The following is a 19825-nucleotide window of genomic DNA, read 5'->3' as shown; positions in this document are numbered from 1 at the left end:
ATTAATTTGGTCAAATTTTTGAAGTAATTAGTTTAATTCGTATAATGTGACGTTATGGCAAATGATACCTAAAAAAAAGCAGACAATTAACTTTATTTCAATTTTAAAAGTAGGAAATTATGTGAATAGAGCTCAAATTTTTTAACAGTCATTTTTCATGAATCAAGTTTCGATTAGAAGTTAACTTGACTTTGATTGATCTTCAGAAGTTTGAACATTATTTTCATAAATCTTTATGTCATTGGATTTAAATTTATAAAATAATAAAAAAAAAAAAACACAAATTTAATTTTATGGCTAATTGGTTGAAACTTTTTAAAATCTTAAATAGGCTGGATTTATTAGATATATAATTAAAAATTAAAGGTATTTAGTGTGAACAAAGTGGAAATCTCTTACTATTATCAGTCACATTTTAAAATTGTGAGGCTACCAAGTGGGCTCAAACTATTACCAATAGTACCACAGATAGACACCAGGCAGTGTGCTGGTGAGAACGTTGGGTCCCTAAGGGGGTGGATAGTGAGATTCTACATCGGTTGGAGAGTAGAACCTCGCCCTAGTAGACATGTTTTAAAACCGCGATACTAACAACGATACGTGGCAGTGGCAAGCGACGATATGTAACGAGCCAAAACGAATAATATCTGCTAGTTGTGAACACTGATGTGTAGCGGACGATGAATTTTTAAAAATACACGAAAATAAAAAGGTAAAGGGTAGAAGGGAGAAAGTGTTTTGGTTGCAAAAAGGGGGTGAAGAATGTGATGATGAGGTGAAGTGAGCCCCTTCCACAAATAATTGCCCATTGAAAAATGTAGTGAATTATTTTTTATTTATAATTTATTTGACCTAAAAAAAAAAAAAACAATTTTCTTTCTCTTTATTTATTTTTGTTTTTTTTCCATAAAAAAAAAAACAATAATTCATTAAATTAATATTATAATAAATCTACTAAACTGAGATTCAACAACTGAAGGGCAGTCCCCGGGCAATCCGCTGCCCGGATTTACAGTCATCAAAACAGGAAAAGAAAGAGGCAACGTGGCAGAATTGTATTGGAGGTTGAACAGACGCGGGCAAACGCAAGTGGTGGAGGTTGGAGAAAGAAATGGAGTTTATTAGAGGCATTGTTTTACTCTGTTTCTTCTGCTTTTTCTATAATACGCAATTACTCGGCTTTCTCACTTTGGCTCTTCCCACTTCCCAATCGCTACAAAACATCCCATTTTCGTTATTAGCTTCACCGAGTCAACTCGGTCCTCCTCTGTTTCTTCTTTAACTTCATATACGATTCTCCGCTTTACTCTCAGTTTCCTCTTTGATTTTCAAGTTCTTGTAGATCTCTGTTTTACTCGTCCTGTTCTTATTCATTTTGGTTTGAATTACTCGGCGTTGTTTGTTTCTGGGAAATTTTGAAGTACATTTTCGAATTTGATTTTCCTTATGGGGGTTTTCAGATAATCAATCTGTTGGGTGTTTTTTGAGGGGAAAAATGAGTTCGAAGAGGAAGAAGAAGGGGGGGTCAGGGGACTCGGACGAGTCGACTCGGGGTGGTTCCATTTTCCCAGATGAGGTATTGGAAAGGGTTCTGGGTTTGGTTAAGTCTCGAAAAGATAGAAGCTCTGTATCTCTGGTTTGTAAAGATTGGTTCAACGCCGAGCGGTGGTCTCGAACCCACGTTTTCATCGGGAACTGTTACTCTGTTTCACCGGAAATTGTAATCCGACGGTTCCCGAACATTAGGAGTGTGTCGTTGAAGGGGAAACCTAGGTTTTCGGATTTCAATTTGGTGCCACCGAATTGGGGAGCTGATATTCATTCATGGCTTGTCGTGTTCGCTTCAAAATACCCAAATCTTGAAGAGTTGAGGCTGAAAAGAATGACTGTAACTGACGAGAGCTTGGAGTTTTTGGGTCGTTCGTTCCCTAATTTCAAAGCGCTTTCAATGATGAGCTGCGATGGGTTCAGCACCGATGGGCTTGCGGCCATTGCCACTCACTGCAAGTATGTCATTTCTTCTTCTTCTTCTTCTTCTTCTTTTGTTTTGAAAACTGTGATTCATTAAGATGAGATCTGGGTTGTTTGGGAAATCCCTTTTGGTAGAATATTGATTTCTGTTTGTTTTAGATTCCCTCTCAGCAAATGGTTATGAAATTAAAGCAATGTTTGGTTTGGTCACTGATTCGTTTGTTTCAGTTAGTTTTATATGGGGTTGCTGATGGACACCACTCACACAGTATCCACTCGGAATCATATTCAAAAGTTTTGAACTCATAATAAATACAATTCTACTGCGTATGATTCTGTTATTGGTACCTATTATAATACCATCGCTCGCTCCTCATTGAACTCTGATGAGAAATTTTCAAACTTTTTTTTTTTTTTTAATGTTGCCCTTTTTTCTTGGATGCGACATCGAACCTGCTTTTTTCTGTCATATGGTCGTTGGCACGTCACATCCTTGCTGAGATCCCACATCTGTTGAAGAGGGGAACGGAAATATTCTTATTAATGGTGTAAAAACCTCTATTTGGGAAGTCGGAGAGAAAAAATCTAAAGAGAGCAATATCTACTAGTTATGTATTATAAACTAACAGATACTACCAAGAGAAAAATATTAGTTTTATGCTAGAGATTACAAGTAAAACTCTGACTTGTAATTTGGTGTCAGGAACTTGACGGAGCTGGACATACTTGAGAATGACATCAATGACAAGAGTGGAAATTGGCTGAGTTGCTTCCCAGATACCTTGAAATCTCTGCAAGTACTCAACTTTGCAAGTTTGAACAGCGACGTCAGTTTTGAGTCCCTTGAGAAGCTGGTGAAAAGGTGCAATTCATTGAAGGTTTTGAAGGTCAATAGGAATATAAACTTAGAACAAATACAGAGGCTGCTTGTTAATGCTCCTCAGTTAACAGAGTTAGGCACCGGCTCTTTCTCTCAAGAGCTCACTCTTCGGCAGTACTACGACCTCGAAGATGCCTTTAAAAGTTGCAACAATCTTCATACTCTCTCGGGCTTGTTGGAGTCCACAGGGTTGTATCTCCAAGTTCTTTTTCCTGCCTCTGCCAACTTAACTTTCTTGAATCTCAGCTACGCCATTCTGCACGGTGGTGAACTTGCTGGTCTTCTTTCCCACTGCCCCGTCCTCCGCCGCCTTTGGGTATGCCTCATTTTTCTCTCCTTTTATATGACCGTTGATTTTTGTTTTGGTTGAGCCTAGTGAAGATTGTCGGGAGGGAGGGAGTTACACATTGGCTAAAGCTCAATTATACTTAAAGTGGTTAATATCGTATAATTGTGGAGATTCCTGGTTCCTAACAGAGCCATCTTATTGGTGCAGGTTTTAGACACAGTTGAAGACAAGGGCCTGAAGGCTGTTGGACTCAGCTGCCCCTTGCTAGAGGAACTGCGTGTATTTCCAGCAGATCCGTATGCTGACAATTTAGTTCATGGGGTAACAGAGTCTGGGTTTCTTGCTGTCTCTTATGGCTGCCCTAAACTCCATTACGTTCTCTACTTTTGTCATCAGATGACAAACGAGGCTGTAGCCACCATTGTGCAGAACTGCCCAGATTTCACCCATTTTCGTCTCTGTATTATGAACCCCCACCAACCTGACTATCTTACAAAGCAACCAATGGACGAGGCCTTTGGTGCGGTGGTGAAAACATGCTCTAAGCTACGTAGACTAGCCATTTCGGGTTTGCTAACAGACATAACATTTGAATACATAGGGAAATATGCAAAAAAATTGGAAACTCTTTCAGTGGCTTTTGCTGGAAGCAGCGACTGGGGAATGCAGTGTGTTATGAGTGGTTGTCCAAAGCTGAGAAAACTGGAAATCAGAGACAGTCCATTTGGAAATGCTGCTTTGCTTTCTGGTTTGGAAAGGTATGAATCCATGAGATCTCTATGGATGTCGGCCTGTAAGGTGACGATGAATGGGTGTCGAATTTTGGCGAAGCAGGTGCCGAGGTTGAACGTTGAGGTTATTAAGGATGGTGGGAGTGATGAATGTGAGGCTGAAAGTGTTTATGTATACCGCTCCGTTGCAGGTCCGAGAAGAGATGCCCCGTCTTTCGTTCTCACCCTCTAAATCCTTGTAAGTATTAAGGATCATTTGGCTTTACAAAAAATGAAGTTCAAACTCCGCATCAGATTAGCTTGATTGTTGTTCTTGGGGAATTAATATGTTCTAATCTCATAAATCACATCCAATGATGGTGTGACAGTTGAAATTACTTGTTGCCGTCCTTCACCCATCTCTAGGCCTCCAATTTGGTGATGATTATGAGTCACAAATCTTGACCAGTACCAATGGCTCTTCCACACTTTGGGCATTTCTTCAATTGGGATGCCTTTGGTTTCAGGCAGGAAGAAGTAGACGAAAAGGGTCATCACACAAACCCATAACCCAAAGAAAATGAAGACTCCAAACTTCATGTGGCACAGCATCGTCAAGAACACTTGCGCATTTGCAAAAGTGAAGAACATGTTTGCAGATACATTCACACTTTGAGCCGCTGATCGTATTTCCAATGGCAAGATTTCACTGGGAACAAGCCAACCCAGAGGCCCCCAAGACCAAGCGAAACCTGCAACATAATTGCCTATGAAAAGCACCACTACAATTGCGTACCACTTTGGCAACTGTTCTACCATGCCACTCACTCCAAATTTTGCTCCAATCGCCCCTGCTATAATCGTCTACGGGAAAACAACAACCAAAACACACCAGGTTTAGATTAAGAATGAAGAACAATAGTTTCTAATACGTCTCTCAACTTTTAAAAGTACCTGACAAATCAACATTTGAATGCCTCCCTCGAAAAAAAGGTACCTTCGTCCCCACTTATCGATGCCGTAAATCGAAACAATAGTGGCAAGCACATTCCAGGTGCCAGTGATGAGGGCGGACATCAAAGAAGCATCCGATTCGAAGCCGATAGAGTTGAAAAGGAGGGGACTGTAGAAAAGGATGACATTGATGCCGGTGAGTTGCTGGAAGAAAGGAATTAGTAGGGCCATAGAGAGGTGGGGTCTGTATTTCCTGTGCAGCAAGTTTCTCCATTGATGTTTGACTCGTTTTGAGGTTTCACTGGCTGCAACCAAATCCTGAAATTCTTCTTCAACATCTTCAACCCCACGAACTCTTCTGAGTCTGTTCTTGGCTTCCTCATGGGGATGCTGTCCTCTTTCAATCATTGAATTGGGGGTGTCCGGAAGGAGGACTGAGCCAATGATGATAATCAGAGCTGGGACTATGGCTCCCCCTAAACTCAATCGCCATCCCCGCCCACCCTTAATCTTGGCAGAGAAATAGTTAACAACATTGGCTATAAGGATGCCGATTGTGATGAATAATTGGAAGAAGAAGTTCAAACCGCCTCTGTTTCTATAGGGAGCCATTTCAGAAAGATAGAGTGGCAAAGACTGTAGTTGTGTACAACAATCCAACCAAAAACTATGCAATAAGTTAAGGTTGCCTAGTATTTATAAATTTATTGAACGCATAAAATTAGAAAATTTACCTGATTTGTAAATCCGATACCAAAGCCGAGTAAAAGGCGGCCGAGAATGAGCATCCAAAAGGCAGTGGCGAAGCTATTAACGATCGCGCCGACACAGAACAACACGCCGCCTAAGAGCATGGAAGATCTCCGGCCAAACTTACGCGTCACAGTTGACGCCACGAGCAAGGCGACCAGCGCTGCTAAGTAGAGCGAGGACGTGAACATCGTCAAACTAGCACTGTCGTATTGGCAGTACTGGTTTTTGGTTGAAATCCGATTCTTTGTCTCGTAAACATCCTTAAAGAACTTCTCCAGAAAAGAGTCCATGGACGTCACCCCGCCTAAAATAATAACAATAATGTATCAATTCAATCATACTATAAGCTGCTTCTGAGTTTTAACAATTAAAGAAATGAAAGTAGTACCTGAAATTCCGATATCGTAACCGAAAGCGAGACCACCCATGGCAGCGATGATGCATGTTACGGCGACAAAGGGAGTAAGTTTTCCGGGATACTCCTTTATAGCGTCACCGGAGAGGACTCCTTCAGCTGCAGACATTTTAATGCTATGTATACGATTGCAGTACCCAATTTATAATTATAGTGGGAAAAGAAAACACTCTATAAAGCGACCGCAAGACCTACGAGTCAACGATAACACCGATCTTGTTTTGTAATTTGAAATTCCTGTCTTCAAACAATTATTAATTGTTTAAAGTCCAGCACTTTGACAATGTCAAGAGAAGTCTGCCCACATATTTGAATACCAAATTCCAATAATATTTTTGTATAATTAGATGATTACCATTGTTTTCCATGGGGGAAATCATTTTTTTCTTTAATATTCAGAATCAAAATTTGAGTATATTAAGTAGTTTTTCTATTGGATTGTTCTTGTTTATGAATCTTTTACTAGAGAGAAAGAAAGAAAGAACGAACGAACGAAAGAAATGACATTATCTTTATCTACATATAAAAGAGTAATTTCCCAGTGGGTGTCTCAAATTACACGACTTGACCTCGGGGGGGTTGGGTTTCTTTCAATGGAAATAAAATAACCTCACTTTCACCTAAACAATATTTTGGATAATATACCAAAAAGATTACAACACGACTATTTAAGGCTAGAATTCATTTGGAAATCCCTTTCAAATTACAGAAGCATACCCGGAAAACTGAAACCAAATCTATACAGAGTCTACGCCTTCAACTTGTTGTTTCGCCAGATATCTTTCCCTCCTTTCTTTCTGAACAAACACAAAATGGAAGTGAACATGAAGAGTGAAATTCGTTTGATTCAAAATATTAGAAGATTTGCATACCAAAACTAAGGATAAACTCACCCATTCATCTATCACCAGCCCTTCTCCAATTATTTTTGGACCTGTTTCTTCTGCTGGTTTCTTGCGCGCCTCAAGTGCAGCATCGGCCTCCGCTAATTGGCGCTTCAATTTTTCTAAAGCCTACACAGAAACAGAAATGAAACGGGTTACTAGTCAAAATTATTACACTTCTTTTCTGATTTATTATCATTCAATAAACCAACTTACAGCATTAGGACGCTCTGGATCCAGGAAAACAACCCGCAGTATCTGTTCTATAGACACTTGGTCCTTCTGCTCATCAAACTAAATCAAGATAGAAAAAGAAGAATGTTTGATCAGTATTCATTTCGCTTGCTTTTCCTAGTCCAGCATAAAAAGGCATAGATTCTGGCTGTTAGGAAAGTTATAAAAGGCATTCTAAAACAAGCAACATGTGAACTAAGTGATATTCATAAGTTTGAAGTTACGTTTTAAGAATAGTTAGGAGTAAGACATCTATTTTTTTTTTCTTTTAAATGAGATTAGGTTAGTGAAATATACAGGGGTGAGGGAGCCAAAACTGCGGTTACAAGCAGGCCCACCAGTTTATCATAAGGTCACTTAAACTAGTCTGTAAAAGGAGGGAAGAAGCATTACACCATTCAAAAGAAGACCAAATTGTTTTAATTACATGTCCTAACCAGAAATGAATATTGACAAAACTCTATTAAAAACAAAACCAAATCATGAAATATGATGGCCAGCGACTGATATGTGATGCATATACCGCTAAGGAGACTATTCACCCAAACTTTACTTCTCATCAAATGTTCAACCTAAATTTGTGAAGAATCTTGTGCGGAACCAATAGTCCTTTCATTGTGGCGATTATTAATTAAAACGGCATACAGACCTCGCTCACCAATGAACAACATATAGCCCTCTAATTCTGACAAGTGACAACTGAAACTCCTCTACATATTGACAATTCCGTTTCCTCTTACAGGATCATCAATAAGCTAAAGTGAAACAAGACAAGACTGCATGTTTGTAGCACTAAGACCTTGATTAACTAGTTGAATAAAACTCCCAACAAAGCATAAATAATTGGAAAAAAGCAAGCTAAGGGAAGGGTGAGACTCACCAGTTCAGGCACATAATCCATTTGTCCTTTCACCTTCAAGCTCATAATTTTAAACTTAACCCTGTTGTTCTTTTGATCCACGGGTTTCTCGTTGTTTTCGGGAACCTCAACAAACTTGAACACTAGGAGATCCATCCAACATTGACAGCAAATAAAAATTATAAATTAATAAGAAACGTCAAAATTCACCAATTTCAAGAACAACGATAAAGAGAAATAAGCAAATTAATGTTCGCGGCTGCTATATATGAACCTAGGAACAGACACAAAATGGATAAGACATCCAGGAAAATAGTTTACCAGTGGCTATGAGGCTCTCTCCAGGGGCAAGAATAGCACCAGGAGGACGCATGAAGCAACTTTTTGGTGCAGTGGTTTGGAACTATACGAACATTCAAACACAATGGATCAATAATCACAATAAGCCTAATTTTACAGACAGTATTAGGAAGGAAGAGAGCTATTTTTGGAAATCATAACTATTAACTACTACTAACACACGAACTCACTTCCTAGTGTCCAGTGATCAACAAGACTGTAAAACAAAATATCTGTATTCTCGAATATGGATACAAAAATGCAAAACTACAATGCCTAGAATAGGACGTTCGTTCGCACCTTGAATGCAACATAAGATTTGCTTGTATTTTTTATTCCAATGGCACTCCTGACCTGCTTGCCAGGTTCATCTTCAAAAACAGAAAGATAAATCAATTAAATCTAAGATCGCCCAGAAACTCGAATCAATTCGAAAATTCAAACTTTCTAAATCCGAAATGCAGCTGATAGTTAAAAGTCAACACAGATCGAGATCATATAATGAGCAGAACAAATCCAACTAAGAATAATCAAACAAAAATTCACAAAACGAAATAAAAAAAAATAAAAAAAAATAAAAAACACTCACAAGGAAAGAAAAGCTTATTCGATGGATCGAGCTTGAGCCGGCGCCGGGTAGGAAGCAGCGACCTAGCAACGGAGGAGACAGAGGCGGAGGTGTGAGGATTTGTCCTCTCCACAGGCGGATGAGTCTGATGAGAGGTACGATACGAAGTAGTAGCGCCACTAGCGGAATGCCGAAACGTTTGCTTCAAAAAACCCCAAACCTTTCCATCGGACGTTGACTTTTGATCATCAATAGCCATCATTGAAACCTCCGTGAGCTCAATCAAAGCATCGGACAGGAAACAAACTCGTCGTCGGCCTTCGAAAATTCACGCGGAGTACCAGCCACGGCAGTTTAAAGTGGCCGTTAAGAGGAGGAGGAGGAGGAGGAGACACCTTTTAGCTTCGACGTAAGCGGAAGGCGAGCCGAAGAGAGAGAGAGAGAGGAGATGAGAGAGAATGAGAGATAAAAGCGGAAGTGAAAAGAATTAAATGGAAGTGAAGAAAATGAGTTGAGGTCCGTAAGGCGCGTTTTGGCTTTTTATTGAATCTTGTTGTCCTTGGTACATGATTAGCGGGGGAAACTGATCCGATCCACGCGTCTAAAACGTTGTCTTCACTATGCAAGCATCCACTTTCTTTTCTTTTCTTTTTTATTTTATTTTATTTATTTATTTTTATTATTATTATTTTTTTATAATAAATAAAATCAATTCAAATATTATTCGTTCCTGATACGGCATTTCCCTCCATTTCTTTTTGGTAATAAAGACAAAATTGGGTACCCAAAAATTCAATGTGAACTTTATGTATATTAGTTACATTTTTATCCCCAAAGCATATATTAGTTACAACTACTCTTAATCAATGTCTTATTATTATTTGATTACAACAAATGGGGTTAGAAGACCTAAATCCAACTTTAAAAACTTAATATATACTCATTATTCTTGAATTATTTTGATTGGATAGAAATATTAATAAAGAATGTTAGGAATCACCGATCTCTAATGGTATGATATTGTCCAATTTGAGCATAAGCTCTCATGGTTTTGCTTTGTAATTTCCCAAAAGACCTCGTGTCAATGGAGAGAGTATTCCTTGATTATAAACTCATGATCATTCCCTAAATTAGCCGATGTGGACATTCATCCAACTCCTATCGAACAAAGTACGCTTCTTTTTCTTTTGGAGTCTTAGTCATTTTTACTATGCATTCGAGGAGCCGCCATTGACTCTTTTTTCTTTTGGGGTCATTTGTTTTACATTTGAGGATTCTATTGACGTAGCTAAGTTTAGGGGCATAGCTCTCATATCACGAATCACTTATCTCTAATGATATGATATTGTCCACTTTGAGCATAAGTTCTCATGACTTTGCTTTGAGCTTCTTGAAAAGGGCTCGTAATATTATGCGAGTCGTGTTCATCTTCAAATATGAATTTATCCTTTATCACATTCAAATATGAAATTATGAGATTAAAAAAAAATCTTAATTAGGAAATTTAAATTTTATTCTATATTTATTATATTAAAAAAAGATTATATAGTGTAAATTGAACCAATTATAGATACGGATGAAATTAATGTCAAAATGTTTTTTTAAAAACGAAATATTGGATGGATATATCTAATTTAACCCTTTTTTAATTTAGTGGATGACTACCTTACCATTTCTTGTTGACTAAGAGGGTTTGATCAATTCGCATTCTTATTCTTTTTCCTTCCCTTCCACTTCCACTTGTATTCTCCATTTCCCCCCTAAAATTCAATCACTTCAATTTTTTTTTTTTTTTTTTTTTTTTTTTAAATAATTAGGTTTGAATCCCTTGAACGAAAAAAATTTATCAATAATTTAATAAAAATAAACATTTTTATGAATCGTGTCTCGAATAATAAAAATTAAAATTATAACACATGAGACAAATTTATAGAATTTTCTAAGGGAACACATTTTGATATTAAAGTATAAATTTATAATTGATTTATTTTTAAGAAAATAAAAAATAATTTTGGGTATTAAAAGATTTCATGTACAGGGAAAGAGATATTTATTTATTTAATAATTAGTATATTAAAAAAAAATACAAAACTACGGTACATAATACAAACAACGATTTAATTAAAATTTAAACACCAATGTTATATTTTTAAAAATCATTTAACTTTTGAATTATGAAGTGAAAATGTTAAAATAACAATTAAGTTAATAAGTTAACAGGTAAATAAATAGAAATTCATGTGTCTGAGAAGTAAAGCTCGGATAGGAGGAGGGAGAGGAAAACCTCAGAAGAGAGGGTCGGAATCGTCCCATTGAAGAACGGCAGAGTCCAAATTCTGCTCTCTTTTAAGCTTATCCTTGAGAAACCAGTCGCATAATCTCCCCGCATTCAACTCTTCGATAGAACATTTCTCTTCCTCCGCTATCACTTTCAGTAAATTCAGAGACGAGATCTTAACCAACACAGAGAACAGGTTCAGTAATAATTGAAGAACGCAAAATATAGTGAAAGCGGAAATAGAGAAGCAGAGGATATACGGTTAAACGGCACAGAAATCGTTCGTGCGTGCTGAGGCCGGATACTTCGACGAGGCCGGCCTCTTCGAGCGTCAAGAATGTTCGTCTTTGAGCGCCGTTGCCTGATTCGGCCTGTTCGGCGCGGATTTTGAAGGTCGTTTTGGTGCGGAATGGAGGGGGGAAATTGGACCGATGTCTAGTGATTGGACTGAGTTTTTGATGAAGATTTGAAGAATTGAAGAGAAATGAGGATCCGTTGTGGTGAGGGGAGGGTTTGAGTGAGATCATTTCTGGTTAATTGTTGCGGGAGATGATTGAAGGAAGATGACGGCGAGGCTTATCGGTTTTATTGGTAGGGCTCGCGCTTTTATGTGGTGGACATGGAGAAGGAGATAAATGAGAAGGACGCATTTGAATTGGGCATTTTTGGGAATTTAATTATAAAATACTTTTTAAATTATATATATATATATATATATATATATATATATATATATATATATATATATATATGGTGGAAGGGGGATTCAAAATTTTGATTTTTCATTTAAATAATTAAAAAAAGTATATTTTAAATAAAAATGTTATTATAGTTATATTTATTTTTTTAAAATAATATATTTATTTTAGAAAAATGATGTTGAGTTATTTTAAAAATAAATATATCAAATATTTTAGAAAAATTATTTAATTATTTTAAAAATAAAGATACACGTAAAAAAATTTAGATATTTAGTGAATTAATTGTCATTGGAGTCAAAAATATCCCTCCACTTTATCCCAAGTTTTCATTTCAATAAATCCTAAACAGCATATTATTATTATACATGATGTCTTGTAATTTCTTCTTGATTAATAAATAGTGCCTTCTAGCTTACCCCGTTTTCATCCCAATAAATCTCAAGCAGCATAGTATTATTGCATCCCGTGTCTGTGATCTCTTGTTGATTGGTCATAATAAAGAATGCGAAACTGTACTAGTATTTTATCGATTGTCTTGTAATCTCTTATTAATTAGATTGTCTTGTAATCTCTTATCGATTGATGTTAATAAATAGTGCAAGAATGCAGTAGTATTCTACCGATTTTCTTATAATATCTCGTTGATTGATCTTGATAAAGAGTACGAAAATATAACAAAAATATAGTAGTATTCTACTGATTATCTTATAATTCGTTATTAATTGATTTTAATAAAAAATGCGAGTATTTCTCTACTAGAAGACATTGAGATTTAATTGAAGAATAAAGATATTAATCCAGCAGATTATGCAAATTACAAAGTGAAAATTACAGAGTAGAAGCAAGAGGAGAAGAGATGGACAAATCAAGTAGGAGCCCAACAACTCAAATACATGACGGTTCTTAAGGATTCTTCGGCTGTATTAACCTTCCGGTCCTCACCGGCGACGAGTTTGTTGCCGGAGTAGCACTTGGAAGAAGAAGACGAAGAAGAAGAAGTTGAATCATTGAGAGATTTCAAGGCGGCGGGATCGCTCTTCATAGCCAGATCTCTCGTCCTCTGAACAAACCGTACCGCTAATTGGCTCATGCCACAACCAAATATGGAAGAATCAAAGCCGATTTCAGTGGGAGAAATGGAACAAGTTTTGAATCAATTTTCTGGAAATTGAAGGTGAATATGGTTATATAAAGCATGGAAAAACGAACATATAATGATGGGCTAGCGTGGTTCGCAAGACAAGTTGCTGTGGTCGGACGCAATTTCAGTTGATTATTTTATTTGGATAAAGATTTTAAATTTCAGTTTTTTCCATGTCAGCACATACGAAATCCAGGTGCAAGAGGAGCTGTGTTGGAATGAATGGACCAATGGGCCCAACTGGGCCTTTTCTTCGGCCCATGGAGCTCCTCATCTCTCTCACTCCTCTCACCCCACATTTGGTCTTCGCCAGAAAAGTTCGATTCCCGCTATGGCTCTGCTTCACTCTTCCTCTCAACTCTCAACTGTTCGATGGACTCGTTCTTCTCATCGTATCTCTGCAACTCCACGCAGCCGATTCTGCAACGTAAGGTCTCTTCTCTTCATCCTTGTGATTTTACTTTTGTCTTTTTTGGGAGAAATTCGTGTATTTGCCTGACATATATATATATGTATATTATGTATTTATGTCGTTAGGTCCTGTCTGCCATTGCCGATGCAGAATGGGAAGTATCGGAGAGAGCTTGAAGCAGCTGTCGATGTGGTGCAGAGAGCTTGTCGTCTATGCGTTGATGTAATTACTCTCGCTTCTCTCTTTAATTTTGTTATTGTTTTCAGTTTGGATGTTGAAATGTAATAGGTTGTTAGGAAGTGAGCTACAGATTACGAGCCTACAATTCTAAGTCTTGATAACACTGCATTACGGTTGTTTGATGACCTTCTACTTCGAGAATGTTTATGGAAGTAACCACCGGAAGGTCAATCAATCCAATTTCTCTTAGTCGTCTAGACGAATTCAAGTTTTCATAATTGGCAGGTGAAATCGTCACTTCTACGGGCTGATGGACAAGTTCTGGAAAAGAATGATCAGACTCCAGTTACTGTTGCCGATTTTGGAGTTCAGGCGCTAGTCAGTTTGGGTAATAAAAATTTAAATTCTACATAACTGCATTGGTCCATTTTCAGTATCGTACGTTTGCTCATATAAATTCTAACTGTGCCTGATTCCGCGGATGATGCAATAGTTCAACCAGCCTACTCGCTAATGCAATGCTTGCTAGTTGTTGTTGTTGCTGCTGCTGCTGCTACTGCTTTATTATTATTTATTTTGCTGCAGAGTTGGGTACTCTATTTCCATCTATTCCATTAGTAGCTGAGGAGGACTCTACATTTTTACGTGCAAATAATTTAGCACATTCGGTGCTGACAGTAGTAACTGAGAAGTCAAGTTCCCAAAATGAGTTGACACAGGATGATGTTTTGGAAGCAATTGACAGGGGAGCGAATGTTGGATTTGCTTTCGGAAGTAAGCCAGCCACATACTGGGTGGGGATTCCTAATTTAGAATGTTGTGTTTGCTTTAGTTTCTTCAATTTTCTGATTTTTGAGTGTCGTCATTGCCAATGAAATTCCATATGCTATATTTGATCGCTGCTAATGTGATTTTAGGTTATGAAGATACCACTTCATTTGAAATGGAAGGGCTTAAAGTTTCCCCTTCTTACTGTTTCATCCATTTTTGAAGATACTTGCTTTGCATTTTTCAGCTTTTTCTAAGCTCTTGATTTAGAGTTGCACATTATTCAATCGAATGTTTTCCAATGCAGGTATTGGATCCAATTGATGGTACACGGGGATTTCTTAGAGGAAATGATGTCCTATATGTGGTATGTCATTTAATCTGGCTGCTGCATTGTTCTTATCTTAGTTATATTTATGAAGACGAGTGCTTGAAAAATTGCAGGTAGGTTTGGCTCTTGTGGTTGAAGGAGAGATTGTATTAGGTGTTATGGGATGCCCCAACTGGCACGTAGATTTGTCTGAAGAGTCTAACTCTGAAGATCTTGAGCGTGGAGGTGTCTGGTCCAGATCAGGAGCCATAATGATTGCTCAAGCTGGATATGGAACATGGACGAGGAGGTTATCTGATATGCAAAGCCCAAGCAAAATGTTTCATAACTGGACTAGATGCTTTGTTGATGAATACCGTCTTGTGCATGAGGCACGCTTCTGTCTGCCAGATAGTCAAACGTGGGAATCGCTTCCCCCATCAACTTCATTACAGGCAACAACTAATGCTGATCACGTTGGGAATGGTCAAATTCTTCTTCTCCGAGCATGTTGTGGAAGGTTATTTTCTACCCACATAATATATGCATCCTTTCCTAACAAGATTCTTCCACTTGAAAATCTAATCATCAAAATGAGTGATTGCAGCGCATGGTTTCTTAGGTTTGTAAGTTTGATCATCAATTGCATAGGTGCGAAGATTAATGATCTGTAGGACTCGAGTATCTTATTCTTGAATGTACCCTACCCCTTCACTGCACAAATTTAGTTGGACATCAGCATTTTACAGCTAAAAAGATTATTTGAAGATAAACTAAATAAATTAATCGAATGCATGCCACAATTTGTGGCCTTCAGATGAAATAAAGACACTCATTAATGCTTATTCATCTCATTTTCCTGCAGTTTATGCAAGTATTTCATGGTGGCTTCTGGTAGGGCATCTGTCTTCATTCTTCGAAAAAAATCTCAAACTATTGTCAAGGTATTTCTCTGTTTTCTGTTTCGATGTCAAAAAATTGCAATACCACCTCAACAAAAAATTAATGTTGTTATGCAGACTTGGGATCATGCAGTTGGCATGATTTGTGTGCATGAAGCCGGTGGGAAGGTATGCTACGTTACCCTTTTTGAAAAGCCTTTCAAGCTCTATTTTTCCCCGTTTATTATACTTACATGTTTGCTGGCGTTTCTTTTAATGATTTTACGTGACGTGAAATTAGAGTCAGTGAATGAACCATCATTTTTACAGGATTGGTTTCTTTTGAAAATGCCAGAACTATTGTTGTAATGCTATAATTTAAGCTTTGGAAATTTATTACAGGATACCAAGTTACCGCCAATATTATTATCATTACCTTTTTTTGGAGAAATCTTGGAAATGTTACATGGTACGTCCAAGATTACTTTGATAGTCGAAGGCAACAACACAATCATTATGCATCAATATCGAATATGTTGTCTGATTATGATGCTCCAAGCCTTCAAGCGAGCATTAGATGCAACAGTGTCTTGTCCATAACCTTGCTTCTTTCATTCTGCATATACGAGTGGTTGTACTGATATATATGATATATAATGTTACCATGGAATTATAATGATAATCACACTAACTTTATGAGACGGCCATCAGTTTACTGCTAAGGATTTCTGAAACTTTCTACTCGTTTTTAGATTGTTTCTACTACATCTATAAAGTATTATACAGGTGAAAAACTGTAAAAAAATCAGTGGAGTTACAAAAATCTTAAAGCAGCACCGAAAGATTAGACTTACAAAAGGCTTTATCTGAGGCACTAAATGGACACAAACAAAATTATCCCAGGACAAGGCTACCTGTTCTCCTAAGAATACTACTCTATTCCTTAGCTGCATTCCCCACAAAATGCTGTAGTAGCATTAAGCCAAAATTACCCCAAATGCCCATTCTGAATTGAAACGACAAAAAGTCTCATAAATTACTAGATCTAGAACATAAAAAATGTAGCATGCAAGAACTTCATGATTATGGTTCAGGGTACTGCTAAATTACTCTGGGTGTCAATAATCTTTGGACACGTAATCATCACCATCATCATCAAGGTTTTGTATTTGTATGATCATGGAATGGGTCAATTACTTCTTTCTGAAACACATGAGTGTAAGTGCTAATGGAGCTATTTCTGTTTGATTAGGTGACTGACTGGAAAGGCAGTGACATTGATCTTGCTGCTGATCAAGCTGGCCGTAGGATTTTATCCCCTTCTGATGGCATTCTTGTCACTAATGGCCACCTACACGATCTTATAATTGAGATGACGGCGTCCACTTCATCAATTATTTGATGCTGAGACTACATACCACCTAAATTTGGTAAGGCTTCCCACCTCTTCTTTGAACGCCTTTACTAAACCATCTAAATCTTCCAGGTTTGAAATATCTTCCAAACTAAGAGTACTGAAAATTATGGGAATAGTCAAAATTTTAGGTCCTTGTAACCTTGGCCAAAATACGGTCAAATGCAAAGAAATACAGTTATACAAGTAGCTGACCAAACAAATATTATATACACATACTTTAATAAAGTCTGAGCTAGAGCAACGGATGATGGTTGATTAATTTAATATTTTACATTGCTGCAAAATTTACACGTTCCCACCGGACTGTTTCATTCTGAATGGTATTTGGTTAATTTCTTACACTGTTTCACTGCTAATGTGACACGTATGTTCTTGATTTCTTCTTTTCTTTTTTGGATGTGCACATTCGATCTATGTTGTTTAGGTAACCTGGTAAGCTCTATCTTCAGTCTTCATTAATCTACAAATTCTAAATTTGTTTGTTTGTGCAAACATTTATAGTACGGTGCAAAAAGATAGTTCTGCATTCTGCATAAAAGATGCTTGTTTTCACGTCCTTCCCCTTATAGTGTATGCCCCCGTCAACATCTTCCAAATAGCCAGTGACTGAGCTGGATTGTTCCTTGCTTTACACGAGATGCAGATAATAATCTCCCAAAATATATATGCGACCTATTTCTGTAAGAACTGCTGCACAGAGAGACTTGAATATAAGATCCTTCTTCACTATTCCTCAAGGATGCTTTTTGGATTGTATAACCTCATTAATCCGTGGAAACAAAGTGGGAAATTCCAAATGCACACCGATGGCTATTTTTATCAACCTAGAATTCAAGTATTTGATTTTGTGGCAGTTAAATTATTCAGTTGGTGGAGTTGAGCTAACAAAGTAACTTTTTATGCAGATGCGCATTTGGAGAGCAACACTGGAAAGGCCTTTGGGGGAAGGTAATTACGGTAAAGTACGAAGTTTATCTTCAATAATGTGAATGGTTGACCAATCAAACGACCACTTTTATAATTTCAATCCCTTAAAGTTCAATTATTAGGCTACCACGTCCCTGGATCTTTATTGCAATTTGGTACTATATTATTGTGAACGCCGTGCACAAAATGGTCTAGGTTACAACTCCATCCAAAATGTCAACTTGGCTATAACATAGGCTCCAGTCTAGTTATAGACTTACCACGGGAAAGTCATTTTAATCCTTTTTGGGTTCTACACCAATACACTTTCAAAGATCCTGTCCTTAAAATCCGGCCACCTGGACTTGTTTGTTCCAATGAAGACAATTCTCGTACCCCAGCTGCACAAACTGAAGATATAGTGAATTCCTCCTCTATCATAGGAGTTCAGGCTGGGACTTCTTGTTATATTGCCTTTTTCTCCCCTCCTCCCATATAGATCAAATAACAATGGTTTTCAAGTCATAGTGGTTCCAAGCTTCCAATTAGGGGCGTAAATAAGTCTGCACCATTTTAGGAAAGGTTAAGCAAGAAAATTGACGTGACTAGTTTAGCAATTGAGTAAAAAAATAACCAAATCAGTCCATTTTTTGGTAACCTATCCAAATTAGAACCTATAAGGGGTCGTTTGTTTCCAGAGTTGGGATGAGATTTGAGATGGGAAATGATGTGGGTTTGTAAAAATCTGAAGGAGACGAAAACTCCCACCCACCCACCCACTACTCAGTGTTTATTGGAACTTGAAAGTTTGAAGTGCCGAAGAAACAAACTGTCGAACAAATGTTTTCGTTAAATCTTCCAATTGTCCAATATCTGCCCTCCCTCCGTCCAATTGTAAACACACGTAGCAATTATTTAGATAAAGCAATCCCCAAAGCACATATTTTGGACAAGTAATAAACCTAATTTATCTTTATTAGCACCCCAAGGATCCAATTAAGAGGGTTATTTAAAAAACAAAACAAAAAAAAAACTCTCCGTATCCTTGTAGAATGGACATAAGATTTGCTACCACGAGAACTATGGCCGTCTGATCATTTCCCAACATGTACCGTCGATCACATGGGTGATCAAGTTTCGTTTTGTCTAGCCGCTATAAATATATAGTTTTATTAGTAGACATTAATAGCTATAGAAGTAAGTCTTTTCTTTATATTTAGCCACGTAAAAGTTTTTGTCTGATAAAGTGTGCATTCAATATAATTTATTGAAATTGCACTATTTAAGTCTTGCCCTAAAAGTTTGTCGGAGCTGACATGCATTTTTTTAAAGTCCAATAAATTTTATAGACCGATTTGTTGAAACTTTTTTGTTGGTAACTTTTGAAGCAACATTTCTAAATTAGGGCCCTTGACTTTGTATAGATACGATTAGATGTAAGAAATCCAACCAAACTAATTTGATATATGCACGGGGAATATAGTTTTTTTTTTTTTTTTTTTTTTTTTTTTTTTTTTTTTTTTTTTTTTTTTTTTTTTTTTTTTTTTTTTTTTTTTTTTTAGTTTTTGTTGTTTGATTTCATTTTTTTTAAAAGATGAATTTAATTAATAGTTTGTTTGGATATTTATTTGCAAAATTTAAGAAATTTTAATGTAGTCAACTTCTTTGAAGTTATCTTGTTAGGGAAAGAACCAACTTGAAGCAACCCATATATATCCTCATTTTTTTACATAGATATTCTCCTTTTCCCTTCCCATTGTCTTATACCAATTTTTTAAGCAACCAAACATTACCCATAAATTCAATTCAAACTAAAGAATCCCACAAAATCCTACCGAAAGTCCCAAAATAAAATCTCCCCTCCTAAACTTGAAAAATGATGATGGTCAAATACAAAACGATTGAAACAAAATATTTAACCATTTTCAACCATAACCAATAATAAGGGTATTTTTTTTTTTTTTTTTTTAAATTT

General features: G+C 37.0%; 5 protein-coding genes and 1 long non-coding RNA gene across 13 annotated transcripts in view; 2 read left to right on the top strand and 4 right to left on the bottom strand.

Annotated features, from left to right (window-relative positions):
• The first annotated feature begins 1145 nt into the window (after positions 1-1145).
• On the top strand, positions 1146-4346 carry LOC111803541 (transport inhibitor response 1-like protein Os04g0395600). Of its 2 annotated transcripts, XM_023687997.1 has the most exons (4): positions 1146-2007; positions 2675-3167; positions 3348-4109; positions 4240-4346. In XM_023687997.1, exons 1-3 carry the CDS (start codon positions 1496-1498, stop codon positions 4101-4103), a joined length of 1761 nt encoding a protein of 586 aa, XP_023543765.1. In that variant the 5' UTR covers positions 1146-1495; the 3' UTR covers positions 4104-4109; positions 4240-4346. The 2 variants fall into 2 exon arrangements, with proteins under 2 accessions (XP_023543765.1, XP_023543764.1); XM_023687996.1 differs by having other exon boundaries at positions 1147-2007; positions 3348-4248.
• On the bottom strand, positions 2407-2737 carry LOC111803544. Its single transcript, XR_002816386.1, has 2 exons — positions 2658-2737; positions 2407-2481 (listed from the first exon to the last, which is right to left on the bottom strand). It is a non-coding gene; the product is annotated as an uncharacterized LOC111803544 (long non-coding RNA).
• On the bottom strand, positions 4165-6158 carry LOC111803542 (sugar carrier protein C-like). Its single transcript, XM_023687998.1, has 4 exons — positions 5946-6158; positions 5539-5861; positions 4805-5440; positions 4165-4714 (listed from the first exon to the last, which is right to left on the bottom strand). Exons 1-4 carry the CDS (start codon positions 6079-6081, stop codon positions 4193-4195), a joined length of 1617 nt encoding a protein of 538 aa, XP_023543766.1. The 5' UTR covers positions 6082-6158; the 3' UTR covers positions 4165-4192.
• Positions 6159-6462: 304 nt separating this feature from the next.
• LOC111803543 (vesicle-associated protein 4-2-like) lies at positions 6463-9351 on the bottom strand. The gene is made up of 7 exons (XM_023687999.1): positions 8878-9351; positions 8589-8659; positions 8271-8352; positions 7971-8092; positions 7073-7150; positions 6866-6985; positions 6463-6769 (listed from the first exon to the last, which is right to left on the bottom strand). Exons 1-7 carry the CDS (start codon positions 9116-9118, stop codon positions 6710-6712), a joined length of 774 nt encoding a protein of 257 aa, XP_023543767.1. The 5' UTR covers positions 9119-9351; the 3' UTR covers positions 6463-6709.
• A 1620-nt stretch (positions 9352-10971) lies between these two features.
• Positions 10972-11785, bottom strand: LOC111804184. Its single transcript, XM_023688903.1, has 2 exons — positions 11395-11785; positions 10972-11309 (listed from the first exon to the last, which is right to left on the bottom strand). Exons 1-2 carry the CDS (start codon positions 11659-11661, stop codon positions 11142-11144), a joined length of 435 nt encoding a protein of 144 aa, XP_023544671.1. The 5' UTR covers positions 11662-11785; the 3' UTR covers positions 10972-11141.
• Positions 11786-13273: 1488 nt separating this feature from the next.
• LOC111804278 (putative PAP-specific phosphatase, mitochondrial) overlaps positions 13274-19825 on the top strand; it is an 8037-nt gene continuing 1485 nt past the window's right edge. For 2 of the 7 annotated variants that reach the window (XR_002816502.1, XR_002816497.1), the window contains exons 1-10: positions 13274-13408; positions 13514-13610; positions 13854-13956; positions 14154-14362; positions 14644-14703; positions 14781-15166; positions 15512-15590; positions 15666-15716; positions 16780-16957; positions 17850-17892. Coding sequence is in view for 1 of the 7 variants with exons in the window: in XM_023689025.1 (XP_023544793.1) it covers positions 13308-13408; positions 13514-13610; positions 13854-13956; positions 14154-14362; positions 14644-14703; positions 14781-15166; positions 15512-15590; positions 15666-15716; positions 16780-16929 (1236 nt within the window). In the remaining 6 variants the exon portion in view is untranslated. Of the gene's footprint in view, positions 13409-13513; positions 13611-13853; positions 13957-14153; positions 14363-14643; positions 14704-14780; positions 15167-15511; positions 15591-15665; positions 15717-16779; positions 16958-17849; positions 18851-19825 lie in introns of those variants that run through there. The other 5 variants (XR_002816500.1, XR_002816498.1, XR_002816501.1 and 2 more) reach the window with 3 other exon arrangements.

The sequence above is a fragment of the Cucurbita pepo genome, chromosome LG10 (assembly GCF_002806865.2).
Source record: "Cucurbita pepo subsp. pepo cultivar mu-cu-16 chromosome LG10, ASM280686v2, whole genome shotgun sequence".
NCBI lineage: Eukaryota > Viridiplantae > Streptophyta > Magnoliopsida > Cucurbitales > Cucurbitaceae > Cucurbita > Cucurbita pepo.
This window is presented reverse-complemented; position numbering and strand designations above follow the sequence as displayed.